At 42.9% G+C, this 24959-nt stretch overlaps 1 protein-coding gene and 1 pseudogene across 2 annotated transcripts in view; both read left to right on the plus strand.

Moving 5' to 3' along the window:
- PDE6A (phosphodiesterase 6A) overlaps nucleotides 1-24959 on the plus strand; it is an 89143-nt gene that overhangs the window by 8423 nt on the left and 55761 nt on the right. The window contains exons 2-6 of one of the 2 annotated variants that reach the window (XM_055285665.2): nucleotides 1768-1920; nucleotides 2470-2559; nucleotides 5316-5456; nucleotides 14708-14782; nucleotides 23399-23463. In XM_055285665.2, coding sequence (XP_055141640.1) covers nucleotides 1768-1920; nucleotides 2470-2559; nucleotides 5316-5456; nucleotides 14708-14782; nucleotides 23399-23463 — 524 coding nt within the window. The remainder of the gene's footprint in view (nucleotides 1-1767; nucleotides 1921-2469; nucleotides 2560-5315; nucleotides 5457-14707; nucleotides 14783-23398; nucleotides 23464-24959) is intronic. The other variant, XM_055285666.2, reaches the window with a different exon arrangement.
- On the plus strand, nucleotides 3576-4543 carry LOC129486175 (mitochondrial fission factor-like; annotated as a pseudogene).

Raw genomic sequence — 24959 nt, forward strand, 5'->3', positions numbered from 1 at the left:
GAAATGAATCTGAGCATACCCCACCTAGACATGTGCTCAGGAACTCATCAGTAGCTTAGAAAATAACACAGATACCACTTCTTGACTAATGCCTTTTTAGAGATTTTGCTTAATCCTCAAATGTTAATTCAAGTACAGCACTACAAGCTTCTCTTAATTCCTTTACCCTTCACCTGGTTTTAAACAGCTTCACTGATAATAATGCTGTTGACTATTTATTTAATCCCATTCCAACTAGAAGAAATCTATAGATGCAGAGCATTATATTCTGAATTCCTTCCTTCCTTCCTTCCTTCCTTCCTTCCTTCCTTCCTTCCTTCCTTCCTTCCTTCTTTTTTTAGAGACAGGGTCTTGCTCTCTCACCCAGGGTAAAGTGCAGTGGTACAATCATAGCTCACTGCAGCCTCCAACTCCTGGGCTCAAGCAATCCTCCTGCCTCAGCTTCCTGAGTAGCTGGAACTACAGGCGCATGTCACCACACCTGGCTAATTTTTTTCTGAGTTTTAGTAGATACAAGATATTGCTATGTTGCCCAGGCTGGTCTTGGACTACTGAACTCAAGCAATACTCCCACCTTGGCCTTCCAAAGTGCTGGGATTACAGGCGTAAACCACCACGCCCGGCCCAGACTTAGTTTTAGAAAAGTGCTGTGAATTGGCTCTATGAAATACGTTTCCACTCAGAACGGCATGAGCTGTGCATGTTTGGGCTGGCCTGCCTCCCAAGCAATGCTGACAGTCCAAAAACCTCACACTGCTACCAATAAACAGAAAGGTGGATTCTTATGAATTTAAGAGAACAGTTCAAGCTCTGTCTTTTCATCCTGACCACATGGTCCACCACAGCCTATACTGGCTTCTCTGGGCTGCATTAGGGGAGGGTTATGGAGGTGTGTGCTCCTCTATACACTCAGAGCTTCAAGCCAATCCCTTGTGACCTATATTACTGTTATTGATTTTTCTGTGAGCTGGCCCGAACCTTAGTCACCCATATCCCCAGTGCTTAACATAAGGCCTGGCACATAGTGGGGCTTTTACTAAGACTTGTAGAATGGGGATATCCACTGAACTGGCTGTGTGGTGCTAGAACTGGATTGTTTAAAACACTGAAAATAACAAATTCTTTTGTTCAATGACCTGAACCCAAGTCTAACCTTATCCAGGCTTCTCTAAGAGGCAGCAGAGCTGAAGGCAGGTTCTGGAGTTACACATACACACACGCACACACAGTCTACACAATCTACACACATGACATTAACCTTCTTGAGTTACAGATCCCCCTTCTGTAAGATGGGCTACTAATGGTACTTATCTCATAGCTTATTGCAAAGATAAAAGTAAGATAATGCAGGTAAAATGCCATGCACACGGCCTGCTAGCAACTGTCATTGTTGTACTTCCTAAAGTCTCTCCCTGGCTTTCTCTTAGCTGTACCCTGGGTTTTTATTCTGGGCTTAATTGTCATCACCTCAAGAAAGCCTTCTCTAACCCTCCTTCTCCAGGCAAAGTCAGTCCCCCACTCCTGTCCCTGGCACCCACACTGCTTTGCACACCTCTCCTCCACAGCCCTCAGTGGATTGCATCTCAGACTTTCTTCTTCTACTGGATTTTGGAAGCTTCCATGACAGATATCATCTCTGATTGCCCTGCCCCTGTTGAAGAGGAATAGGTGGAATCACCTTCATTCCCTTGTCAACAGGGGCTTTGGGCTGTTCCACTGTTCTTGCTCTTCATTTGCCTGTCCGTGCTTATCTCTGCCTTCCTTTAGGATGAGCATTTCTGTGACTTTGTGGACATCCTCACAGAGTACAAGACCAAGAGCATCTTGGCTTCCCCCATAATGAATGGGAAGGATGTGGTGGCCATAATCATGGCTGTGAATAAAGTGGATGGATCCCACTTCACCAAGAGAGATGAAGAGGTAAGAATGCTTTAGAGACTAAGGATAGCCATGCTAGCACATTCTCCTACCCTATGAAGTCCCCTGAACTTTGCTGTTTGACCTGGCCTCAGTTTTCCCCTCTGTAAGACAAGGAATTCATCTGATGTTCTCTGAGGGGGGCAGGATAAAATATAGTTAAGACATTGGGCTTTGGAGTCAGGAATAGAGGGATAATTGTTCTGGCTCTGCCAATATCTAGCTGTTTGCCTTGTGCAAGTTATTTAACTTCTTTGAACTTTGGTTTTCTTATTTGTAAAATGTTGATAATTTTTCAGTATCAACCTCATAGGGAACTTACCAATAAATAGTAGCTATTTTTCACGAATACACTCCCATCAACATCAACATTCTACATTCAGTGAGTTTTACGCTCATGCAACATCTTGTGAGTCTGCATTCTAGGATCCATCTGCCCAAATTGTCTCTGATGAAGCTTTGAAAATATTCAGATATTTGCTGACGGTAAAAGTAGCCAGAGGATGGATTTCTTCTTCTCACTTGCCTCCCCTCGTGCTGTTTGATTTTTAGATTCTTCTCAAGTACCTCAATTTTGCAAATCTAATCATGAAGGTGTACCACCTGAGTTACCTGCACAACTGTGAAACTCGACGTGGCCAGGTAAGGGGCTTGGGCCAAGCGAATGGACTTGACTGGTCCTTTCCCTGAAGCATGGATGTGGTCAGGACTGGCAGGCAGATGGGAATGAAGGTGACTAGGAATCATCATCCAGTCTCTGGCCAGCATCACGAGTGTTACGAGGTAGTGGCTGTCTGTAAAGCTGTATACCACAGTGGTTATATGCACAAGGTTGAAGTCAGATGGCTTTGATCTGAATCCCTGCTCAACCACTGCCTAGCTCTAAGACCCTAAGTGAGTCACTTAATCTCTCTATGCTTCAGTCTCCCCATTTGAAAAATAGGGATGATTATGGTGCCACCCTCAAAAGGTTGCCATCAGTAGTAAATGAGATAATGCATATAGGGCAATAGTGCTCAATTGAAGTTTCTTATTATTTTTATTAAAAACCTATGAATGAAAGGGAAAGAGTTGGACCCAATGTAAAGCAGCCAGTTACTTCATCTCTCTGAGCCTCAGTTTGTTTGTCTACAAAAGGAAGATAATTTGGACTGGGCATGGTGGCTCACGCCTGTAGTTCCAGCACTTTGGGAGGCCAAGGCAGGAAGATTGCTTGAGCCCAGAAGTTCGAGACCAGCCTGGGAAACACAGTAAGACCCCATCTCTATTTTTAAAATAAAATTTTTAAAATAAATGAATGATAATGGGCTGGGTAAGGTGGCTCATGCCTATAATCCCAGCACTTTGGAAGGCTGAGGTAGGAGGATTGCTTGAGGCCAGAAGTGAAAACTCATTTCTACAAAAATTTAAAGATTATCTGTGTGCAGTGGCGTCCACCTGTAGTCCCAGCTACTGGGGAGGCTGAGATGGGAGAATTGCCTGAGCCCGGGAGTTGGAGACTACAGTGAGCTATGATTGTGCTACTGTACTCCAGCCTGGATGACAGAGTAAGACTCTGTCCCTAAAAAATAAATAAATAAAAATAAAAACTTTAGCTTTTGCGCTTCTGCCCTGGCCCTCTGCTGGCCACTCCGCCAGTGCTGTGCCTGGGCGCCTCCGTGCTCTCGGCCAACAGCCTCTGAGAGCGCCCACTCGAGCGCCCTGGGAGCCGGAGGGCGGCGGTCCTCAAGGGGACCCTCCTGTGGGCCGAGGGGGACAAAAGTGTCTCTCAATCCAGCACATGCACATTGAAGCAAGTTAAAGGATTTAATATGAAGCACAGAAGCCGATAGTGCCAAATAGCAAGCAGTAGTTGGTACATATTTGGTGAGTGGGGCAGCATTTCCTTCTCCCACTGCTGCTGAGATGGCAGAAATTAGTCGAATTCAGTACGAAATGGAACATACTGAAGGCATTAGTCAGCAAATGAGGGCCCTAGAAAAGTTAAAAGTAGCACCGCCAAACGCCGATCTGGAACAAGGATTCCAAGAAGGAGTTCCAAATGCTAGCGTGATAATGCAAGTTCCAGAGAGGATTGTTGTAGCAGGAAATAATGAATATGTTTCATTTTCAAGACCAGCAGATCTTGACCTTGTTCAGTCAACTCCCATTAAACCCCTGGCACTAAAAACACACCCTCGTGTACTTAACACTAAGTGAAAGACCACTAGATTTTCTGGATTTAGAAAGACCTCCTACAACCCCTCAAAATGAAGAAATCCGTGTAGCTGGCAGACTAAAAAGGGAGCGGTCTACGAGTGAAAATGCTGTTCGCCAAAATGGACAGCTGGTCAGAAATGATTCTCTGTATGGCATTTCAAATATAGATACAACAATTGAAGGAACAGCGGATGACCTGACTGTTGTAGATGCAGCTTCACTAAGACGACAGATAATCAAACTAAATAGACGTCTACAACTTCTTGACGAGGAGAACAAAGAACGTGCTAAAAGAGAAATGGTCATGTATTCAATTACTGTAGCTTTCTGGCTGCTTAATAGCTGGCTCTGGTTTTGCCGCTAGAGGAAACATCAGCTCTCAAAAATATTGTCTCAACAGCTGGAAATATAAAAGATTTGCAAACTTCTTTGTTTCTGTCTCTGCATTGTATGCCATTTTATAGTCCACATCCTGAAAATGTATTTCTTCCAGAAAGTCTGGAGGTGACACCTGCTTAAAATTCTCCCTTTGCATGTTTTGTAAATAGGCTCCAGTTTTGCTTTTTAAAAGGAATTTATTTTTTGCCTCATCAGTCCACACAACTGATTCTGAATGGGAGTCTGTAGAGAATTGATTTAGAAAAATGTCTGTGAAAGAAAAACAATTATTTTGTGTGTTTCTCAAACACTGTTAAGCAGTTTTGTTAATAGACATTTTTGCATCAACACTTCAACATTAACACTTTCAACGTCATGGTCTGTTGCCAGATTTAAGAAACTCGAACCACCTAATATTTCATAACCTTCTTCATTAGGTACTTGTACAGATTAATTTCTAACATTTCAGCAGTTTAATATGTGTGCAATATGTGCATTCTTTCATTTTAGTTTTGTACTTGGTTTTCTATAAAGTACGTTTTTACTCAGTTCATGTGTGAACAATTTAAAAAAACTACAGAATAAGGTACAAATGTAGTGTATTTAATAAACTGTCAATCAAAGCAAAAAAAAAATTAAAAACTTTAAAAAAATCTGAAAGTAAAAATAGGGGATAGTTAACCTGTCTATTTCTCTGGATTATTGCGAAGGGTAAGTGAAATAAACTCCAGAGAACTTTACAGAATTGTTGTTATTCTCTAGCTAAGTGAGCTACTACTTTGCACCTCAAAATCTATGAATATATTTTTGTATTTTTTCAGATACTGCTGTGGTCTGGGAGCAAAGTCTTTGAAGAACTTACGGACATCGAACGACAGTTCCACAAAGCCCTGTACACAGTCCGTGCTTTCCTCAACTGTGACAGATATTCTGTGGGTCTCTTAGACATGACCAAGCAGAAGGTGAGAAAACTTCAGCAACAGACATTTCCAAGAAAAGATTAAACACTGACTGATGGCTAGTGTCTTGGCACACATTCAATTGCACAGGGAAGAGGTTGGGTGAATTGGGATGGTTGTAGAAAGTTTTACATAGGTCTCTACTGAGGAGTGTCAGCCTTTAAAGAGGAAAAGTCAGTCTAGGGCACAGGTGAGCGAAAACAATCTGTATTTTCCTTAGTCATTTGGAAAGAAAAAAAAGTGTACATGAAAAGAAACTGATGAGGTGATGAAGGTCAGTGATAAAGAAGTTTCCATGTGGGTCGAGAGTCCAGGAGAAAGTTGCCAACTTTAGGGATTCTCAAAAAATGTCCTGAAAGTTGTGTGTAAAGCTTTGCTGCAATTTATCTATTCCAGAGCTCACGCAGGCAATTAAGTGGAGGCAGATGCCGACATCCGGTCCCTCACATGCTCAGGGGCCAGATTTGTGGCAGATACAGCAGCTAAGGAGGCAGAGTTCAATGTCGCTCCCAGCGATGTTTTTTAGATATGTTTTCCCAAACAACTTCCTCATTTCTCTTTGTTTATTTGCTTCTGCCTTATGAGGCTGATCATTTTCTGCCTTGAAACAGAGTTTCAGAGTTATCTAAGTTTAATATCTCCTATCCTGAAAACCCAAGGATTCCAGCCAGTTTCATTTTGTATGCCTTGTCATGCTGAGGGTGGTGCCCAGGCCAGTGCAGACTCTCCAAATATACTGGATCGAGTGAATACATGGATCACAGAATCTGGGGTTGGAAAAGCCCTTGGATATAGTCCAGAGGCTCCCAAACTTGGCAGTTCATCAGAATATTCTGAAGAGCTGATTAAAAAATTACTGGATGACATTTTCTGATAGTCTGCCATTTTTTACTTAATGTTTTACAAACATCTTTCCATGTCAGCACATATGAATTCTTTTTAATGAGCCTTTATATTGAAACATAGGCCTGGCACAGTGGCTCACACCTGTAATCCCAGAACTTTAGGAGGTTGAGGTGGGAGGATGGCTTGTGGCCAGGAGTTCGAGTCCAGCTTGGGCAACATAGTGAGACCTGTCTCTACAAAAAATAAAATAAAAATAAAAAAAAGAAGGATAACATAGACACAGAAAAGGAACATTAATTATAGCTGCTGATATAACAGTTCAATGAGTGAACATTCCCATGAAACCACCACCAAAATTAAGGAACAGAACATGACAAACAGCACCTCAGCAGCCTCCTTCATACCTTCTTCAGTACCTCCCATAGCCTCCTCCTGAAAGGTTACCACCATCTGACTTTTAACACCATATTAGTTTTGCCTTTTTGAGGTTCATATATATGGAATCCTACAATACAGATGCTTTTGTGTTTGGCTTTTTTTTTGAGATGGAGTCTCGCTCTGTCACCCGGGCTGGAGTGCAGTGGCGCGATCTTGGCTCACTGCATGTTCCGCCTCCCGGGTTCATGCCATTCTCCTGCCTCAGCCTCCCGAGTAGCTGGGACTACAGGTGCCCGCCACCACGCCTGGCTAATTTTTTTGTATTTTTAGTAGAGACGGGGTTTCACTGTTTTAGCCAGGATGGTCTCAATGTCCTGACCTCGTGATCCGCCTGCCTCGGCCTCCCAAAGTGCTGGGATTACAGGCGTGGTGTTTGGCTTCTTTTGATTCATCCTTATTGCTTCATTTAGCATGAGTTCATTCATTTTTATTCCTGTGGAATTTTCTATTATATGTATAATCTACAGTGTATTTATTCATTTCCTTCGTGGACATTTGAGTTTTCAGGTCTGATCTATTATGAATATTGCTATTATGAAACTTCTAGTATATTACTAGTACACAGTTGTGCCCTTTCTGTTAGGTATTTACCTAGGAGTAGAATTTCAGAGTATTAGCTTTAGTAGATATTGCCCATCTGATTTTCAAAATGATTGTACCATTTTATACCCTCACCAGCAATGTATCAAGGGTTTCTTCATCAATACTTGGTATTATTATTCTTAGTAACTTTAGCCATTCTGGTGAGCATGTGGCTTTATCTCTTTTGTTAACAACATGAATTCCCCTAATGACTGATGAGGTTGAATATTTTAAATACGTTTATTGGCCATTTGCATGTATTATTTTGTGAAGTGACTGTTCAAGTTTTTCCTCCATTAAAAAAAATCACATTGTCTTTTTTATCTCACTGATTTGTAGGAGTTCTTTGCAAATTCTGGGCACAAGTCCACTTTCAAATACATGCATTGCAAATACAGTCACGCACCACATAACAACATTTTGATCAATGATTGCCCGCCTATACCATGGTCCCATAGAATTATAATGGAGCTGAAAAATTCTATCGCCTAGTGATGTCATAGTGCAACGCATTCTTCACATTTGTGGTAATGCTGGTATAAGAAAAACCTACCGCACTGCCAGTTGCATAAAAGTATAGCACATATAGGCCAGGCGCGGTGGCTCACACCTGTAATCCCAATACTTTGGGAGGCCGAGGTGGGCGGATCATGAGGTCAGGAGTTCGAGACCAGCCTGACCAACATGGTGAAACCCCGTCTCTACTAAAAACACAAAAATTAGCTGGGCCTGGTGGCGGGCGCCTGTAATCCCAGCTACTCAGGAGGCTGAGGCAGGAGAATTGCCTGAACCCGGGAGGCGGAGGTTGCAGTGAGCCGAGATCCTGCCACTGCACTCCAGTTTGGGTGACAGAGTGAGACTCCTCTCAAAAAAAAAAAATATATATATATATATATATAGCACATACAATTATGAGCTGTAGTACATAATGCTTGATAATAGAAAACTATGTTACTGGTTTATATATTTACTATACTACACCTTTTTTTTCCATTATTTTAGAGTTGACTCCTTCTACTTATTAAAAAAGAAAAAAGTTAACTGTAAAACAGCCTCAGGCAGGTCCTTCAGGAGATATTCTGGAAGAAAGCATTGTTATCACAGGAGATGGGACCTCCATGCGTGTTTTTGCCCCTGAAGACCTTCCAGGGGGACAAAGTGTGGAGGTGGAAGATGGGGATATTGATGATCCTGACCCTGTGTAGGTCTAGGCTAATGTGTGTGTTTGTGTCTTAGTTTTTAACAAAAATGTTTAGAAAGTAAAAGAAAAAAAAATTAAGAGAAAAAAAGCTTGTAGAATAAAGATATAAAGCAAATATTTTTGTTCTGATTCAAGCACCAAAGACGTAAAAAAAGAAAAAAGAATAACAGAATTTGAGATAATTTTTTTAAAAAGAAAATATTTTTGTACAGCTGTATAATGTGTTTGTGTATTAAGCTAAGTGTTATTACAAAAGAGTCAAAAAGTCTTTAAAAATACAAAATTTTTATAAAGAAAAATTTAAAAATCTATAAAGTAAAAAAGTTACAAGCCAGGCTTGGTGGCTCATACCTGCAATCCCAGCTACTCAAGAGGCTGCGGTAGAAGAATCACTGGAGGCCAGGAGTCCGAATCTGCAGTGAGCTACGATGAGCAAGATCTCATCTCTAACATAATTAATTAAAAATTACAGTAAGCTAAAGTTAATTTACTATTGAAGAAAGAAATTTTAAAAATACATTTAGTGTAGCCTAAGGGTCCAGTGTTTATAAAGTCTATAGCAGTGTATAGCAATGTCCTAGGCCTTCACATTCACTCACTACTCACTCACTGACTCACCCAGAGCAACTTCCGGTCCCGCAGCCTCCATTCATGCTAAGTACCCTGTATAGGTGTATGATTTTTAAACTTTTATACCTTATTTTTACTGTATCTTTTATGTTTAGCCATGTTTAGCTATGTTTAGGTGTGTAGTAGGCTATACAATCCGGGGTAATGCAAGTGCACTCTGCAATGTTCACACAATGACAAAATTGCCCAAAGACACACACATTTCCCGGAGCATATCCCCGCCATTAAGTGACGCATGACTGTATTCTCTCACTCGGTGTTTTCATTCTCTCTCTCTCTCTTTTTTTGGTGGGGGAGACAGAGTTTCGCTCTTGTTGCCCAGGCTGGAGTGCAATGGCACGATCTTGGCTCATTGCAACCTCCACCTCCCAGGTTCAAGCAATTCTCCAGCCTCAGCCTCCCAAGTAGCTGGGATTACAGGTGCCCACCACCACACCCAGCTAATTTTTGTATTTTTAGTAGAGACAGGGTTTCACCATGTTGGCCAGGCTGGCCTTGAACTCCTGATCTCGTGATCCGCCCACCTCAGTCTCCCAAAGTGCTGGGATTATAGGCGTGAGCCACTGCACCTGGCCCGTGCTTTCATTCTCTTAATGGTGTGTTTTGATGAATATAAGTTCTGAATGATAAAGTAGTTCAATTTATCAATCTTTTCCTTTATAGTTATTGGTTTTTGTGCTGTAATGAGGAAACCTTTCCTGGCTCTAAGATTATAGAGACATTTACATATGTCAAATTCTAAAAGCTTTATTGTTTTAACTTTCACATATAGCTCTACAATCTACCTGGAACTTTTTTATGTTTAGTGTGAAGTAAGGTGAATATTAATTTTTCCGTACAAGCATCCAATTGGCCTAGCACTGTTTATTGAAAAGACCATTCTTTCCCTTCTCTTCTGGTGAAAAGATCATCCTTCCCTATCATACCTTTATTATCAACCAAGTGTCCATATATGTATGGGTCTGTTTCTGGATTCTCTGTTTTGTTCCATTGGTGTATACATATATATCTTTTAATTAATTTTTTTTCAAGACAGATATCTCACCCTCTTGCCCAGCGTGGAGCGCAGTGGTACGATTTTGGCTCACTGCAACCCCCAACTCACAGGTTCAAGCAATTCTGCCTCGGTCTCCTGAGTAGATGGGATTACAGACATGTGCCACCACGCCCGGCTAATTTGTGTATTTTTAGTACAGATGGGGTTTCACCATATTGGCCAGGTTGGCCTCGAACTCCTGATCTCAAGTAATCTGCCCACCTTGGCCTCCCAAAGTACTAGGATTACAGGTGTGAGCCACCATGCCTAGCCTCCATTGGTATATTTACGTATTCTTCTGCAATACTATCCTGTCTTAATTTCAGTATGTTTATAAAATATCATGATATCTGGTAATGAAAAGACCTCTAAGTTTATTATTATTATATGTTAGACTTTTTCACCATGGTTTGTGTCTCTTATACTTCTTTATGTGTTTTTATCTTTTCGTTTTTTGTGCTTTAGTTTGAATATTTCTTCTGATCCGTCTTCTATTAATTACTTTTTTTTTTTTTTTTGAGAGAGTCTCATTCTGTCACCCATGCTGGAGTGCAGTGGCATGATCTTGGCTCACTGCAACCTCCACCTCCTGGGTTCAAGCGATTCTCATGCCTCAGCCTCCTGAGAAGCTGGGACTATGAGCGCAGGCCACCATGCTTAGCTAATTTTTGTGTTTTTAGCACAGATGGGGTTTCGTCATATTGGCCAGGCTGGTCTCGAACTCCTGACCTCAAGTGATCTGCCTGCCTCAGTCTCCCAAAGTGCTGGTATTACAGGCGTGAGGCACTGCCTGGCTAACTCTCTCTTCAACAGTGTCTAACTGACTGTTAAACTATTGAGTTCTTAACTTTAGGTATTTTTCAATTTTAGAATTTCCAATTCATTCTGTTTTTGTAGTTTCCAGTTCTCTGCTAAAGTTCTCTGTTTTGTACTTGATTCTTGGACATAATCACAGTTATTTTTGAGTTTGTGTCTGAAAGCTATAATATTTATAGGCATCTTCTATGGACCTGTTTCTACGATCTGTCTCCCCTCTAGATTTTTTTGTGAATTGTCTGTTACATGCTTTATTATTTTTGTTTGAAGACTAGAGATATGTATGGAAATATGTTATCTTCCTCCAAAGGGGATGGTTTTACTTCTGGCAAGCAGTTGGGGTAAAGGCAGAGAACCTCAATCCATTTAGGAATTGAACTGATGTGAAGCTGGTCTTCAGTCTTCGTGAGGCCTGGTCTGCTTCTGGTTCACTTTTACTTCTTGGGGCGTGAGGGTCCCAGCCTAGGGTGTTTTCAAGGGTCTCTCCACCTTGGCAGGCTCTGAATTCCAATTTTGTCCTCCTCGCCCAGTGAGTCTTCCATAAGCTTGGCTCAGCTTCTTAGCTGCTCACAGCATCTTTGATATCAACAAGTGGGTCAAAAGGAAAGGTTGAATCAAGGGTCAGGTTTGTATCTCTGGGTTTCCCTTCTCTCTGGGACTTTGGCCCACTAACTCCCTGCTGCCTTGCTGGCTATATAAGTCCTTCAAATAAATAAATGTTTATACACATACACATAGTCCAGATGGTATAATTATTCCATTTGAGGGATTGGTCTGAAACAAACTAGTCATCATTAACAGAAGTAGGAATCCTCTCTCTTTGTTTTGTAGTCCATATGGATTTATCTCATTCATTTGAGTAGTATAAATATACCATACTTAATTTATCCTTTCCCCTATTGCTAGACATTAAAAATTATTTCTAAATATTCTTATAACTAAATATATATATATATATTTCTAAATATTCTTATAACTAAAGACAACGCTAGCCATACAACCCCTTGTTTGACAACTTCTCTTCTCCTTGAGACAATCTTTGGATCCACTCAGTGTTTGGTCCACATGAGGTGTCAGGCCAATATATTTGTTCTTCTTCTGGGCTCCTCTAGCATTTATCCTCTCCTTCCAGCACTGTTTTGGTTCTTGCCTCATTTACCTCACTATTAGTTATCTTCTTCATGAGACAGTAAGTTCTTCCAGGATACAAACTGTGCCTTATTCGCCTGTGTATAACTAGCAGTCCGCAGGTTGTGGGGCTCAGGTAGGGCCTGGTTATATTTTTGCCTAGAATTAAAATTGTTATCTAAATGTTCACTTAGAATTAAATTTCTTCCTGTTGTTGATACTCTAGAAAAAGAGCTCAACTGGGGAGAAGGGCAAAAACAAGGACTCTGCATTTCATGTGGCTTCCCTTCTGCTTCTCTGGATGATATTAGAATAAGCAAAGCATGACGAACATGTTCAAATGAGAGGAACGAGGAGGGCTTGGCATCCTACCCACAGTAACCCAGTGCTAACAGATCACAGTTTGTCCCTGTATAGTAACAGACGAATGAAGAGAAAGGGCACTGGAGGATGGAAGCTCCTCTGTCAGGCCCAGACTTGACCCCATACAAGCTTTGCTTCTCTATGGGCAAAGGAAACCATGAAGAAGTAGTGGGGAAGAGCCTGTGTGGTTCTCAGTTGGCCTCTCCTGAGGCTGCATGACTGTGCAGCTCCTTTGCTGGCTCTTTTTCCTCTTCCCTCTGCCTGTGTCTTGGCCACTTTTATTTAGTGTTGTTATGTTATGTTATGTTATGTTATGTTGTGTTGTGTTGTGTTGTGTTGTGTTGTGTTATGTTATGTTATGTTATGTTATGTTATGTTATGTTATGTTATGTTATGTTATGTTATTTATTTATTTGAGATAGGATCTCCCTGTGTCACCCAGGCTGGAGTGCAGTGGTGCAATCTCAGCTCACTGCAACCTCCCCCTCCCAGGTTCAAGTGATTCTCCTGCCTCAGCCTCCTGAGAAGCTGGGATTACAGATGCACACCACAACGCCCGGCTAATTTTTGTATTTTTGGTAGAGACGGGGTTTTGCCATGTTGCTCAGGCTGGTGTCAAACTCCTGGGCTCAAGTGATCCACCCGCCTCGGCCTCCCAAAGTGCTGGGATTATAGGTGTGAGCCACCGAGCCCGACCTTGGCCACTTTTAGACAAAACAAATTCAACAGTTTATTTGAGCAAAGAACAGCTCATGAATTGGGCAATCCTCAAAACCAGAAGAGGTTCAAAGAGCTCTGCTGCACGGCAAGGCCAGTGAGCTTTCATAGCTGAACATGGAAGTAAAGTATAGAAATAACATGATTAGTTACAATAGGGCATTTGCCTGATTTGGACATGGTCTGATCAGTTGGGCTGCCTGTGATTGGTTGAAACTCGACCATTTGTTACTATAATATACTCCTAAATTGGGTTTTGGTTTGTTTGCCTACTGAGGTTGCAGTTTGTTTTGTAGGAGCTCAAATTATTACATGGAAACTGGAAGAACAGAGATAGCCTTAGGCTAAAGAACCTGTGTATTTTGCTTTAGCAGCCACTTATCTTACAGGTGTCAGCCTTTCTTATTGGATCCCAGATATAGGTCTATTGTCCATATTTGGCATCATTTTTTTCTTTCTTATTTGTGAAAAATATTTTTTCCTGATTAAAAAAGCAATAAAGTTTATTATGAAAAATTTCTAAATAAATTACAGTCTGATTCCAATCACTCAGAGAAAATCACTTGTTAATATTTTGTTGTGGGCCAGGCATGGTGGCTGATGCCTGTAATCCCAGCACTTTGGGAGGCTGAGGCAGATGGATCACCTGAGGTCTGGAGTTCAAGACCAGCCTGGCCAACATGGTGAAACCCCGTCTCTACTAAAAATATAAAAATTAGCCAGATGTGGTGGCACACACCTGTAATCCCAGCTACTTGGGAGGCTGAGCCAGGAGAATTGCTTGAACCCAGGAGGTGGAGGTTGCAGTGAGCTGAGATGGAGCCACTGCACTCCAGCCTGGGCAACAGAGTGAGACTCTGTCTCCAAAATAATAATAATAATAATAATAATAATAATAATAATAATAATAATAATTTGTTGTAAATGTATTCATGACATTTTCTATATATAATTGAACATTAGGGTCACATGATATATTCTTTTTGGCCTCTCACATTTTTCACTTATCAGTGTATCATCTTTTCAATCAGTACACACACATTTGTAACATTGTTAATAGATGTACCATAATTGATTTAATAAGTCCTTTCTTGTTGGGCACTTAGATTGTCTCTATTTTCACTACCATAAATGATACTGCTTGGAACATTGTTTTAGCTAAATCTTTGAGCACATATTAGCATGGTCTTAAGGTAAATTTCTTAGCTGTAAAGACCCTACTTTCCCTCTCATGTCCAATAACACTGAGGGTGCCCCAGTTCAGCTCCCATGTTTTTGGCTAATGACTAGACAGGCCCAGTTCGTCAATATTTTGAGGGGCAAATGTGACTATTTTCTAACTGTAGTGAGTCTTACTGCCTTTCCAAGTTTACGTTTCACTGAGTTCTTCTCACTTTCTAAATTTCAGTGTTAGCTGACTCATGTAGGTGGGACTTCTTAATCTCCTTTCCTTGATCTCTTTTCAAAACATGTAATTATTGTTTTTTTCATTCCTAGGAATTTTTTGATGTGTGGCCGGTTCTGATGGGTGAAGTTCCACCTTACTCTGGTCCCAGGACTCCGGATGGAAGAGTACGTTCTCTCTGACCTTTTCAGTATGATTTAATATATTCAAATGCAAGGCACAGTAAACCCTGTTAAATGATTTTTTTTTTTAGCATATAGGTATTTGTCTTTGCGTTGGGTTGTCTCCTTTGAAGTTAGAATAATCCCTCATGTTCAATAGCAGACAGGTGCTAAAAGTAAAATAAAACAACAGAGAGAAAAAAAGTAAAAAAATAACAACAATAATTCCTCATAATTGTCATGCCCTAACATCCCTAACATTTGCAAAGTGGTCTTCCTTCCTTCCTTCCTTCCTTCCTTCCTTCCTTCCTTCCTTCCTTTTTCTTTCTTTCTTTCTAAGCACTATACTAACAAGAAGCTAAGTGTTTAATATCTTATTGGGGTTTCACAGTAACCTTGCGGGGTAGACCAAACAGGCACCAACATATTCATTTCACAGCTGTGGAAAGAGACCCAGAAAGGTCAAGCAACCTACTCAAGGCTTCACCTTGCAGGAATTTAGAGTTATAGATAATATGAGCTTAGAAAACCTTCATATCTAGTCTATAATGTACAAATTGGTAGCCAGAAAGCCAATTCCAGCTGATAGATACCCTTGCTTGGTTACGTAGGTTTTCTATTTTCTTTCTTTCTTTCTTTCTTTCTTTCTTTCTTTCTTTCTTTCTTTCTTTCTTTCTTTCTTCTCTCTCTCTCTTCTTTCTTTTCTTCTCTCTCTCTCTGTCTCTCTCTTTCTCTCTCAGATAGGGTCTTGGTATGTTGCCTAGGCTGGTCTTGACCTCCTAGTGCTCAAGTGATCCTCCTGCCTTGGCCTCCCAAAGTGCTGGGAAATTGGCAGCAAACCCTTAAAAATCAAAGTCTTTCCCATAAATATCTGAATTCTCAGTTTCTTTTGAAAAGGTGGATGATTAATCAACACTGGACCCACAATCCAGCAGGGCAAATTTGATTGGAGCTGAGTAGCAGCTACCTCCTTGGGATGTGGCCTGAGCTCTCTGGTTTGCCACAATCCCCACCACTTTCTCTTTTTGAGACAGAGTTTTGCTCTTGTCACCCAGGCTGGAGTGCAATGGCATGATCTTGGCTCACTGCAACCTCTGCCTCCCGATTCAGGTGATTCTCCTACCTCAGCCTCCTGAGTAGCTAGGATTACAGGCACCTGCCACCATACCTGGCTAATTTTTGTATTTTTAGTAGAGACAGGGTTTTGCCATGTTGGCCAGGCTGGTCTCAAACTCCTGACCTCAGGTGATCCGCCCACCTCGGCCTCCCACAGTGCTGAGATTACAGGTGTGAGCCACCGCTCCTGGCCCCCACCACTCTCTTTTATGTACATCTGTGCCCTGCTTTCATTTTTGTTTTTATCAGACCTCTCTAGGCATTTAAGTTTCTGATCTCTGGTCTCATCCAATTGCAGCATTTTATTTTATTTGTTTTTGTTTTTTATGTAGAGATGAGGTCTTGCTATATTGCCCAGGCTGGTCTTGAACTCCTGGCCTCAAGTGATCCTCCTGCCTTGGGCTCCCAAAGTGCTGAGATTACAAGCATGAGCCACCGCACCCGGCCTAAATTAGGCCCTTTAACATTCCCTCTGCCTTCTAACATCCCTTTCACGCTTTATCTGCCACATTCACTTGGAAATACAGCTTTTGTCTGAATTCCAACTGATTAATGTTCCCGAATCTTAGGTCGAAAGCCTCACAATGTCAGCTACATTTTGCTTCATCTACTTTTAAAAATAAAACAGTGTGTGTATGTTTTAAGTATTTAAAAGTTATACAGGCTAAAAAGGCTTCATGGAAAAAAAAAATAGCAGTCTTTTAAAAAGTGGTGTATTTCCACGAGTATCTGTGGCTCTTTCAAAGCCCCTTTTGTCAGCTGCTCAGGTAGAAGATAACAAAGGTACTCTTGATGACTCAGTTTTAACTTTCCAGAGGCTGATGAATTTGTACATGAATATGGCTTTAAAGACTTTGACTGAGCTACAGTGTGTGGAAAAAGCCTAGTTACCCAAAGCACACTGATCTTTTTGTTACTTTTGGGAAAGAAAATTGATTCTCCTGTGGGATTCCAAAAAAAATGTCAATTTCTTTTTTTGAGATGTACTCTCACTCTGTTGCCCAGGCTGGAGTGCAGTGGCATGATCTCAGCTCACTGCAACCCCCACCTCCTGGGCTCAAGCAATTCTCCTGCCTCAGATTCCCGAGTAGCTGGGATTACAGGTGCTCCACCATTATGTCTGGCAAATTTTTATATTTTTAGTAGAGATGAGGTTTCACCATGTTGGCCAGGCTGGTCTCAGACTCCTGACCTCAAGTTATCTGCCCAGCTCCGCCTCCCAAAGGGCTAGGATTACAGGCGTGAGCCACCACACCCGGCCTAGAAATGTCCATTTCTAACCTTTCTAAAGACTCTCGTGGGAATCCCTGGGTAGGACAGCAGCCAGGCCCAGGAAGCCCTGAGCCTGCCGGGAGTACAGTGAGCAGCACAGGCCCAAGGACAGGTGGTCCTAAGGCAAGACAAAGATGTCAAGAAGGTCCTGGAACTCTGCCTCCTCCCCCTCCCAGGCAGAAACTTATCTCCTAGGTTATAATGCAGCCACCTTTGCTTTCTAGAACTGCTTATAAGGTACAACTTGACTATTTAAAAATATTTTTAAGAAAGTTTGTTTTGCCAGGTGCAGTGGTTCATACCTATAATCCCAGAACTTTGGGAGGCTGAGGCAGAAGGATCACTTAAGGCCAGGAGTTCAAGACCAGCCTAAGCAACAAATTGAGACCTTGTCTCTAACTAAAAAAAAAAAAGAAAAAAAAAGTAGCAGGGCATGGTAATGCGTGCCTGTATTACTGAGAGGTGACAGTGTGCTGGCAGTCCTCACAGCCCTCGCTTGCTCTCGGCCCCTCCTCTGCCTGGGCTCCCACTTTGGCGGCACTTGAGGAGCCCTTCAGCCCACTATGTGAGCCCCTTTCTGGGCTGGCCAAGGCGGGAGCCGGCTCCCTCAGCTTGCAGGGAGGTGTGGAGGGAGAGGCGCGAGCGGGAACCCGGGCTGCGCGTGGCGCTTGCGGGCCGGCTGGAGTTCTGGGTGGGCATGGGCTTGGCGGGCCCCCCCACTCGGAGCAGCCGGCCGGTCCTGCCGGCCCCGGGCAGTGAGGGGCTTAGCACCCAGGCCAGCAGCTGCGGAGGGTGTACCGGGTCCCCCAGCAGTGCCGACCCAGTGGCGCTGTGCTCGATTTCTCACCGGGCCTTAGCTGCCTTCCCACGGGGCAGGGCTCAGGACCTGCAGCCCGCCATGCCTGAGCCTCCCACCCCCTCCATGGGCTCCTGTGCCACCCGAGCCTCCCCGACGAGCACCACCCCCTGCTCCACGGCGCCCAGTCCCATCGACCACCCAAAGGCTGAGGAGTGTGAGCGCACGGCGCAGGACTGGCAGGCAGCTCCACCTGCAGCCCCGGTGCGGGATCCACTGAGTGACGCCAGCTGGGCTCCTGAGTCTGGTGGAGACGTGGAGAACCTTTATGTCTAGCTCAGGGATTGTAAACACACCAATCGGCACCCTGTGTCTAGCTCAGGGTTTGTAAACACACCAATCAGCACCCTGTGCCTAGCTCGAGGTTTGTGAGTGCACCAATTGACACTCTGTATCTAGCTACTCTGGTGGTGCCTTGGAGAACCTTTGTGTCTAGCTCAAGGATTGTAAATACACCAATCGGCACTCTGTATCTAGCTCAGGGTTTGTAAACACACCAGTCAGCATCCTGTGTCTAGCTCAAGGTTTGTGAGTGCACCAATCCACACTCTGTATCTAGCTGCTCTGGTGGGGCCTTGGAAAACCTTTATGTCTAGCTCAGGGATTGTAAATACACCAATCGGCAATCTGTGTCTAGCTCGAGGTTTGTGAATGCAGCAATCAACACTCTGTATCTGGCTGCTCTGATGGGGACGTGGAGAACCTTTATGTCTAGCTCAGGGATGGTAAACGCACCAATCAGCGCCCTGTCAAAACAGACCACTAGGCTCTACCGATCAGCAGGACGTGGGTGGGGCCAGATATGAGAATAAAAGCAGGCTGCCCGAGCCAGCAGTGGCAACTCACTCGGGTCCCCTTCCACGCTGTGGAAGCTTTGTTTTTTCACTCTTTGCAATAAATCTTGCTACTGCTCACTCTTTGGGTCCACACTGCATTTATGAGCTGTAACACTCACCGCGAAAGTCTGCAGCTTCATTCCTGAAGCCAGCCAGACCACGAGCCCACCGGGAGGAACGAACAACTCCAGACGCGCCGCCTTAAGAGCTATAACGCTCACTGCGAAGGTCTGCAGCTTCACTCCTGAGCCCGCGAGACCACGAGCCCACCGGGAGGAACGAACAACTCCGAACAACTCCAGACGCGCCGCCTTAAGAGCTATAACACTCACCGCGAAGGTCTGCAGCTTCGCTCCTGAGCCCGCGAGACCACGAACCCACCAGAAGGAAGAAACTCCGAACACATCCGAACATCAGGAGGAACGAACAACTCCAGACGCGCCACCTTAAGAGCTGTAGCACTCACCACGAGGGTCCGCAGCTTCATTCTTGAAGTCAGTGAGACCAAGAACCCACCAATTCTGGACACCTTACCAGTTACTTGGGAGGCTAAGATAGGAGGATTGCTTGAGCCTGGGAAACTGAGGCTCCAGTGAGCAAAGATTGTGCCACTGCACTCCAGCCTGGGTGACAGAATGAGATCCTGTCTCAAAAAAAGTAAATCAATAAAGCAAAATAAAAAATATAAAAAAAGAAAATTGGCTTGTATGTTGAAAAAGTAATATATGAACACAGTGAAAAGTTCACTCCATACGGACTTAAGTGACCCCTTCCTCCTAGTCAGCCTCCGTGAAGCAGCTGCTGTTAGCAAACTCTTTGCAGGAACGTTTATGTCTATCCAGATATTCACGGAGAAGTATACATATACCACCACCACCACTCTGCACTAATGCTATGATTCTATTTTGTGCCTTGCTTTTTCCACTTAACTGAATATTTTGTCGACTTTCCCTATCAGCACAGGCACAGCAATCTCACTCTGGAAACATGTGGTGCCCACTGTACAACTACTTTCCTAATAAGAGACCTTACATCATCTCCAGACTTTTTAAAGCAGTCTAGCTAAGACCCCTGGATGGGGCAAAAAATGCTTTTACTCACATTTGGGAGTATATCTTTAGGATCCATTACCACATGTGGGTCAAAGAATATGTCTGTTTTGATCTTTGAGAGATATTGCTAACTATCTAATCATAACCTTAGAATCATAGCTTGGAGGGACTTTGTTGATTTTCTAATACAATTTTCTTTCTCCCCCATTGTCCTTAGAACTTTAGAGTTCCACAGTAGCTGCCTTGACCAGGGGTTAATGGAAAAGGAAGAGGACAGGAAAGGGAGTAAGAGAGAACAAAGGTGCAGGGCCTCTATATACCCGGCCCTGATTCCATTAGGACAGTTTCATATAATTAGCTTCCATGCTTTGCTTGGAGGAAAGAGAGCTGCTACTTAACAGCAGCAACAAACACATACCACCGATCTAATTTTACAGCCAGAGAAACTGAGGCCCAGAGAACACACATAGTAGGACTGAAACTAGAACAGGAATCCTCACTCTAAGTCTAGTCTCAGCTCCATTTTATTTGTCGTATGTCAGGGTTCATCTAGTCTCCCCTTGGATTCTTCCTATTTTAGAGAGCTCACTACTCCTGGGCGTAGCCTATGCCATTGGAGTGGTTTCAGCTTCTGCCTTTTGTTTAATCAGAGCTCACCTCCTAGAAGTATTCAGTCAGTGCAGCTGCCGCCAATGCTAGGCTTTGAGCAGCAGAGCCTCTCCCTTATGAGTTGGAAGGTGACCATTGCTGATTGCCCGTCAACCAAACAGACCTTCAGACATCTTTAACTGGTTCAGGAATTCCTCTTTGTGGAGGTTCTGAGTAGGGAGGCTTGGGGTGGAGCCCAGGTATCTGCACTGAAATCTCTAGGGAGATACTTCTCAAAATACCTGTAGTAAAGGAACAGTTTGGTTTTTCTTTTTAAAAAAATTTCCAAATTTTTTTTTTGTGAAAAACACACTCAAGAAAGGGGAGTGCAGGCACACTCAAGAGAGTGAGTCACGCCTCCAGTATGTTTCGATTGCTACTTTTAAAAATATGATAAAATATATTCCTAGAAAAACAAAATTGTATAAAGACAGACAAAATATAAACTTGGATCATGCCACTACACTTGTACTTCAGCCTGGGTGACAGAGTAAGACTCTGTCACACACACACACACACACAAAAATATATATATATACACATATGTGTATATATACATATATACACATATGTGTGTATATACATATGTATATATGTGTGTATATATACGTATGTATATATGTGTGTATATACGTATGTATATATGTGTGTATATATACGTATGTATATATGTGTGTATATATACGTATGTATATATGTGTGTATACGTATGTATATATGTGTGTATACGTATGTATATATGTGTGTATATATACGTATGTATATATGTGTGTATATATATGTGTATATATATGCCCCTTCCCCTTTTATTCAATTAAACAGACCTCATCTAACTCAGTCAAATTGTTACAAAACTTCGTAAGTGACTCTCAGTTTCTGTTTTTATCTTCTCCTGGAATAGTAAAGAGTTCACAGTCTGGCACCGGCCCAGGGATTACACTCTGAGCAACCCTGTTCAAGGTGACAGTGATGCAAACAGTAAAACACTAAGCTGTTAACGTTAGGTGACATAGAGGAAAAGCACTGAGCTGGGAATTAAGGACCCAGGTTCTGATTTTGGTTCACTGTCTTGCTACAAGTGAGTCCTTTCCTCTCTCTGTGTCTCAGCTTTCTCATTTGTGAAATAGTTGCTCATCACACTTGGGCATACAGAGGACCTAAGAAAAAGGTAATAGAATTTCCCCTGGAGAGCTAGGGGAATGGAGTCACGTGCCAACATCCAGTTGCATGCTAGACAGTAATGTAATTGAAGAGCTCTACTTTAAGAGAATGGGAATTTTAACAATGCAAGGAGCGGGAGGGATGGAAGAGGCAGAGAGTTAGTTCGGAGGCATGAAACATGATTGAGAAGGTAGGTCTGAAGTGACGACACAGCAAAGAGAACAGCTGAGTGGTAGGCATGAAGGAGAAATGGGGCGATGACCATAGAGACGCACCCTGCAGGGAGGATGGCTGGTTGGCTGTGATTTTAAATGGGATGGGAACCTCCTGACCACTTTCCCATCTCCCTAGATTCTGGCAGCCATCTTTATCTCTTTCTTCTTGCACTTATCAAAGTCAAAATTAAAATGCAGAGACGAATCTCTATATTTAATGTTTTGGGGCAAAGGAAGACTTGCAATTCGGGGCATACACGCAGAAGAAGTAGTCTTCAGTGTGTCCAAAGAACAAAGAGAAGGTAGACGGTTTTATAAAAAAGAGGAATGAGGCCGGGCATGGTGGCTCATGCCTGTCATCCCAGTGCTTTGGGAAGCCAAGGCAGGAGGATCACGTGAGCCCAGGAATTCGAGGCTACAGTGAGCCATGACTGTGCCACTGCACTCCAGCCTGGGTGACAGAGCAAGACTCTGTGTCTAAAAGAAAAAAGAGAAATATTACATGTTGCCCTCTGAGAAAGTTCATTGACAAAGTAAGGGTCTGGGGAGCTGGCAAGTTTTGACTGATGAGTAATGGCAGTGGGTAAAATTAGTCCTAGAGTTGCAGCAGGTTGTTTCAGCAACTATCAGATAAAACTGGTTTCGAATCACAGCAGGTAGTGTAAGCAGCCAGGCATGCAGAAAATTACATTCTGAGAGCAATGCTATGTGTCCTGAGTACTTTTTTGCCCCCTGGCTTCTCAACTCTCTTTTATTTGGGTATGACAAAAATGTCCCAACTTGTGTGATCAACTTGCACACACTCAACCTCCAGATCCTCTTAGAGAATTTCCTATCCTTCTTCCCAGCCTCAGATCCCAGCCCTCTTCCTGGTCACTGTGAGCTGGCTCCAAGGTGGAGCACGCTGAATCCTGAGAGTCAGCAGAGGACAGGGATCACCAGAAGGCAGCCCAGGCACATCCTTGGAGGGAGGTTATGGCCAGGCTTGGCGCTTCCTGAAAACCACGGGGCAAAATATGTACAACTACTATATATCAATAAAAACATTAATTTATTGAAACAACAACAGAAACTACAGGGCATACGATGGTAAAAGGACAAAGTCAGTTTCAGGGACATACTCCTGTTGAACTTCTATTTGACTCTTAAAGGTATAATTTTTTGGCTGGGCTCAGTGGCTCACGCCTGTAATCCCAGCACTTTGGAAGGCTGAGGTGGGCAGATCATAGGGTCAGGAGTTGGAACCCTGTCTCTGCTAAAAATACAAAAATTAGCCAGGCATGGTGGTGCGTGCCTGTAGTCCCATTTACTCAGGAGGCTGAGGCAGAAGAATAGCTTGAACGCAGGAGGCGGAGGTTGCAGTGAGCCAAGATCATGCCATTGCACTCCAGCCTGGGCGACAAAGTGAAACTCTGTCTCAAAAAAAAAAAAAAAAAAAAAAGTATAATTTTTCTCTCTTTTGCCAGGAAATTAACTTTTACAAGGTCATTGACTACATCCTGCATGGCAAAGAAGACATCAAAGTCATCCCGTAAGTTTCACCTGTCAAAAGACAAAATGACAACAAATTAGCTTAAAGATCTCAATTGGCTTTATTGGTGATTTGGGAATTGGGCAACACTTCATTCCATAAAATACGTAAGTGTTCTGACAAGGTTGACTTTATAGACAGAGAAGGGCTGAAGAAAGCCAAGCAAAGATCAAAGAACATGTTAGTCATTTTTAAGATACTTTTCTTATAAGGTGGGAGAGGGAGATAGAACAATAGAAAAATAACTGATTAATGTCAGGTTACTGCTACCTTTTTTTTGTTTGGTGTAAGGATTAAAGCAGAAGAACTTCATTATCATGCCTATTAAAGATTGGAACGAGACTTTTTGGGAAATTGGCTTTTACCTCTCTCCTAATCTCTAAGAGGATCAGAAAACAACTTAGTTTAGATTTGGTGAAGTGGAGCGTTATCATGGGTGACTCCATGCTGATTTTCAGTTTGGTTTGTTGGGGCTTAGAGCAGAGCTTCATCCAAAACAAGGGCCTCCTACAGTTTTTATTTTAACACATCTCAAAACATGGAAAACTGCAGGTACATTATCAACTTCCAAAAGATACTCATTCCAAGATCAACACTGACCAAATCCAATGAGACCCCACAGTTGGTTAGAGGCAGAGAGACAGGAAGGAAGCAGTGTGAGATGGTAGAGAGACTCAGAGGGTGAGCAGTGAGGCCCAAGAAGCGGACAGACTTGACCAGAGCCTTGATGAGGGCTACAGTGGACCAGATTGTGAGTCAGGTGCTCTGAGTCCCAATCTCACAGCCAGTGCCAGTAAGTGGTTTGTCTGGGCCTTAGAGTCCCATGTATAGAATGAGACTGGGATGAAATCAGGGATTTTCAACTGTTTTCTGCAGTGCTACTCTTCTGGTACTTGAAGGAGGCAAAGCAAAAGCAGGAAGCTGCAAAGGAACTGACTCAGCCCCCACAGAAAGCCCATTCTCAATGTCCCCTCATGTGTGACCAAGGAGGACAGTGAAAAGAAAAGGAAAGAATGCTCTCAGTCCTGCATCTAGGTAGCTGGGACTCAATGACCATTAGAAGATTTGAACAGTTGCAAACTTTTTAAATATAGGCTTATACTTTTTTGGTCAGTAGACCTTTCTAAAAAACCTAGTTACCTTCTTGTCTGTTTGAATCCTCTCCATGTGCTAAAAGCCACATCCATGGTTCTGTCCTGAGACATAGCCTTTTTTCTCAACTTAATTGCAGAGGCCTTGAGGCTGTAATTGGGTTCGTGGGAGAGCCACACCTTTAGTCTTAGCCCCCACAGCAATTTTGTCCAACTGAAGGGATTTACTGCATGCCAACTTAATCTTCAAAGAGTGGGTGTGATAGGTCATGCTGATTCAGTTTGGTCACCAGACCAAACTGTAATAATCCTGTCACCCAGATAAACAAGTTCTCAGGGTTGTCTGTTACTGGTGAGGATGAGAAGCTGCCTCAAGTTCCTCAATTTCTAGGTTATCTCTATTCC

The sequence above is a fragment of the Symphalangus syndactylus genome, chromosome 7, assembly GCF_028878055.3.
Source record: "Symphalangus syndactylus isolate Jambi chromosome 7, NHGRI_mSymSyn1-v2.1_pri, whole genome shotgun sequence".
In the NCBI taxonomy this organism is placed as follows: Eukaryota; Metazoa; Chordata; class Mammalia; order Primates; family Hylobatidae; genus Symphalangus; species Symphalangus syndactylus.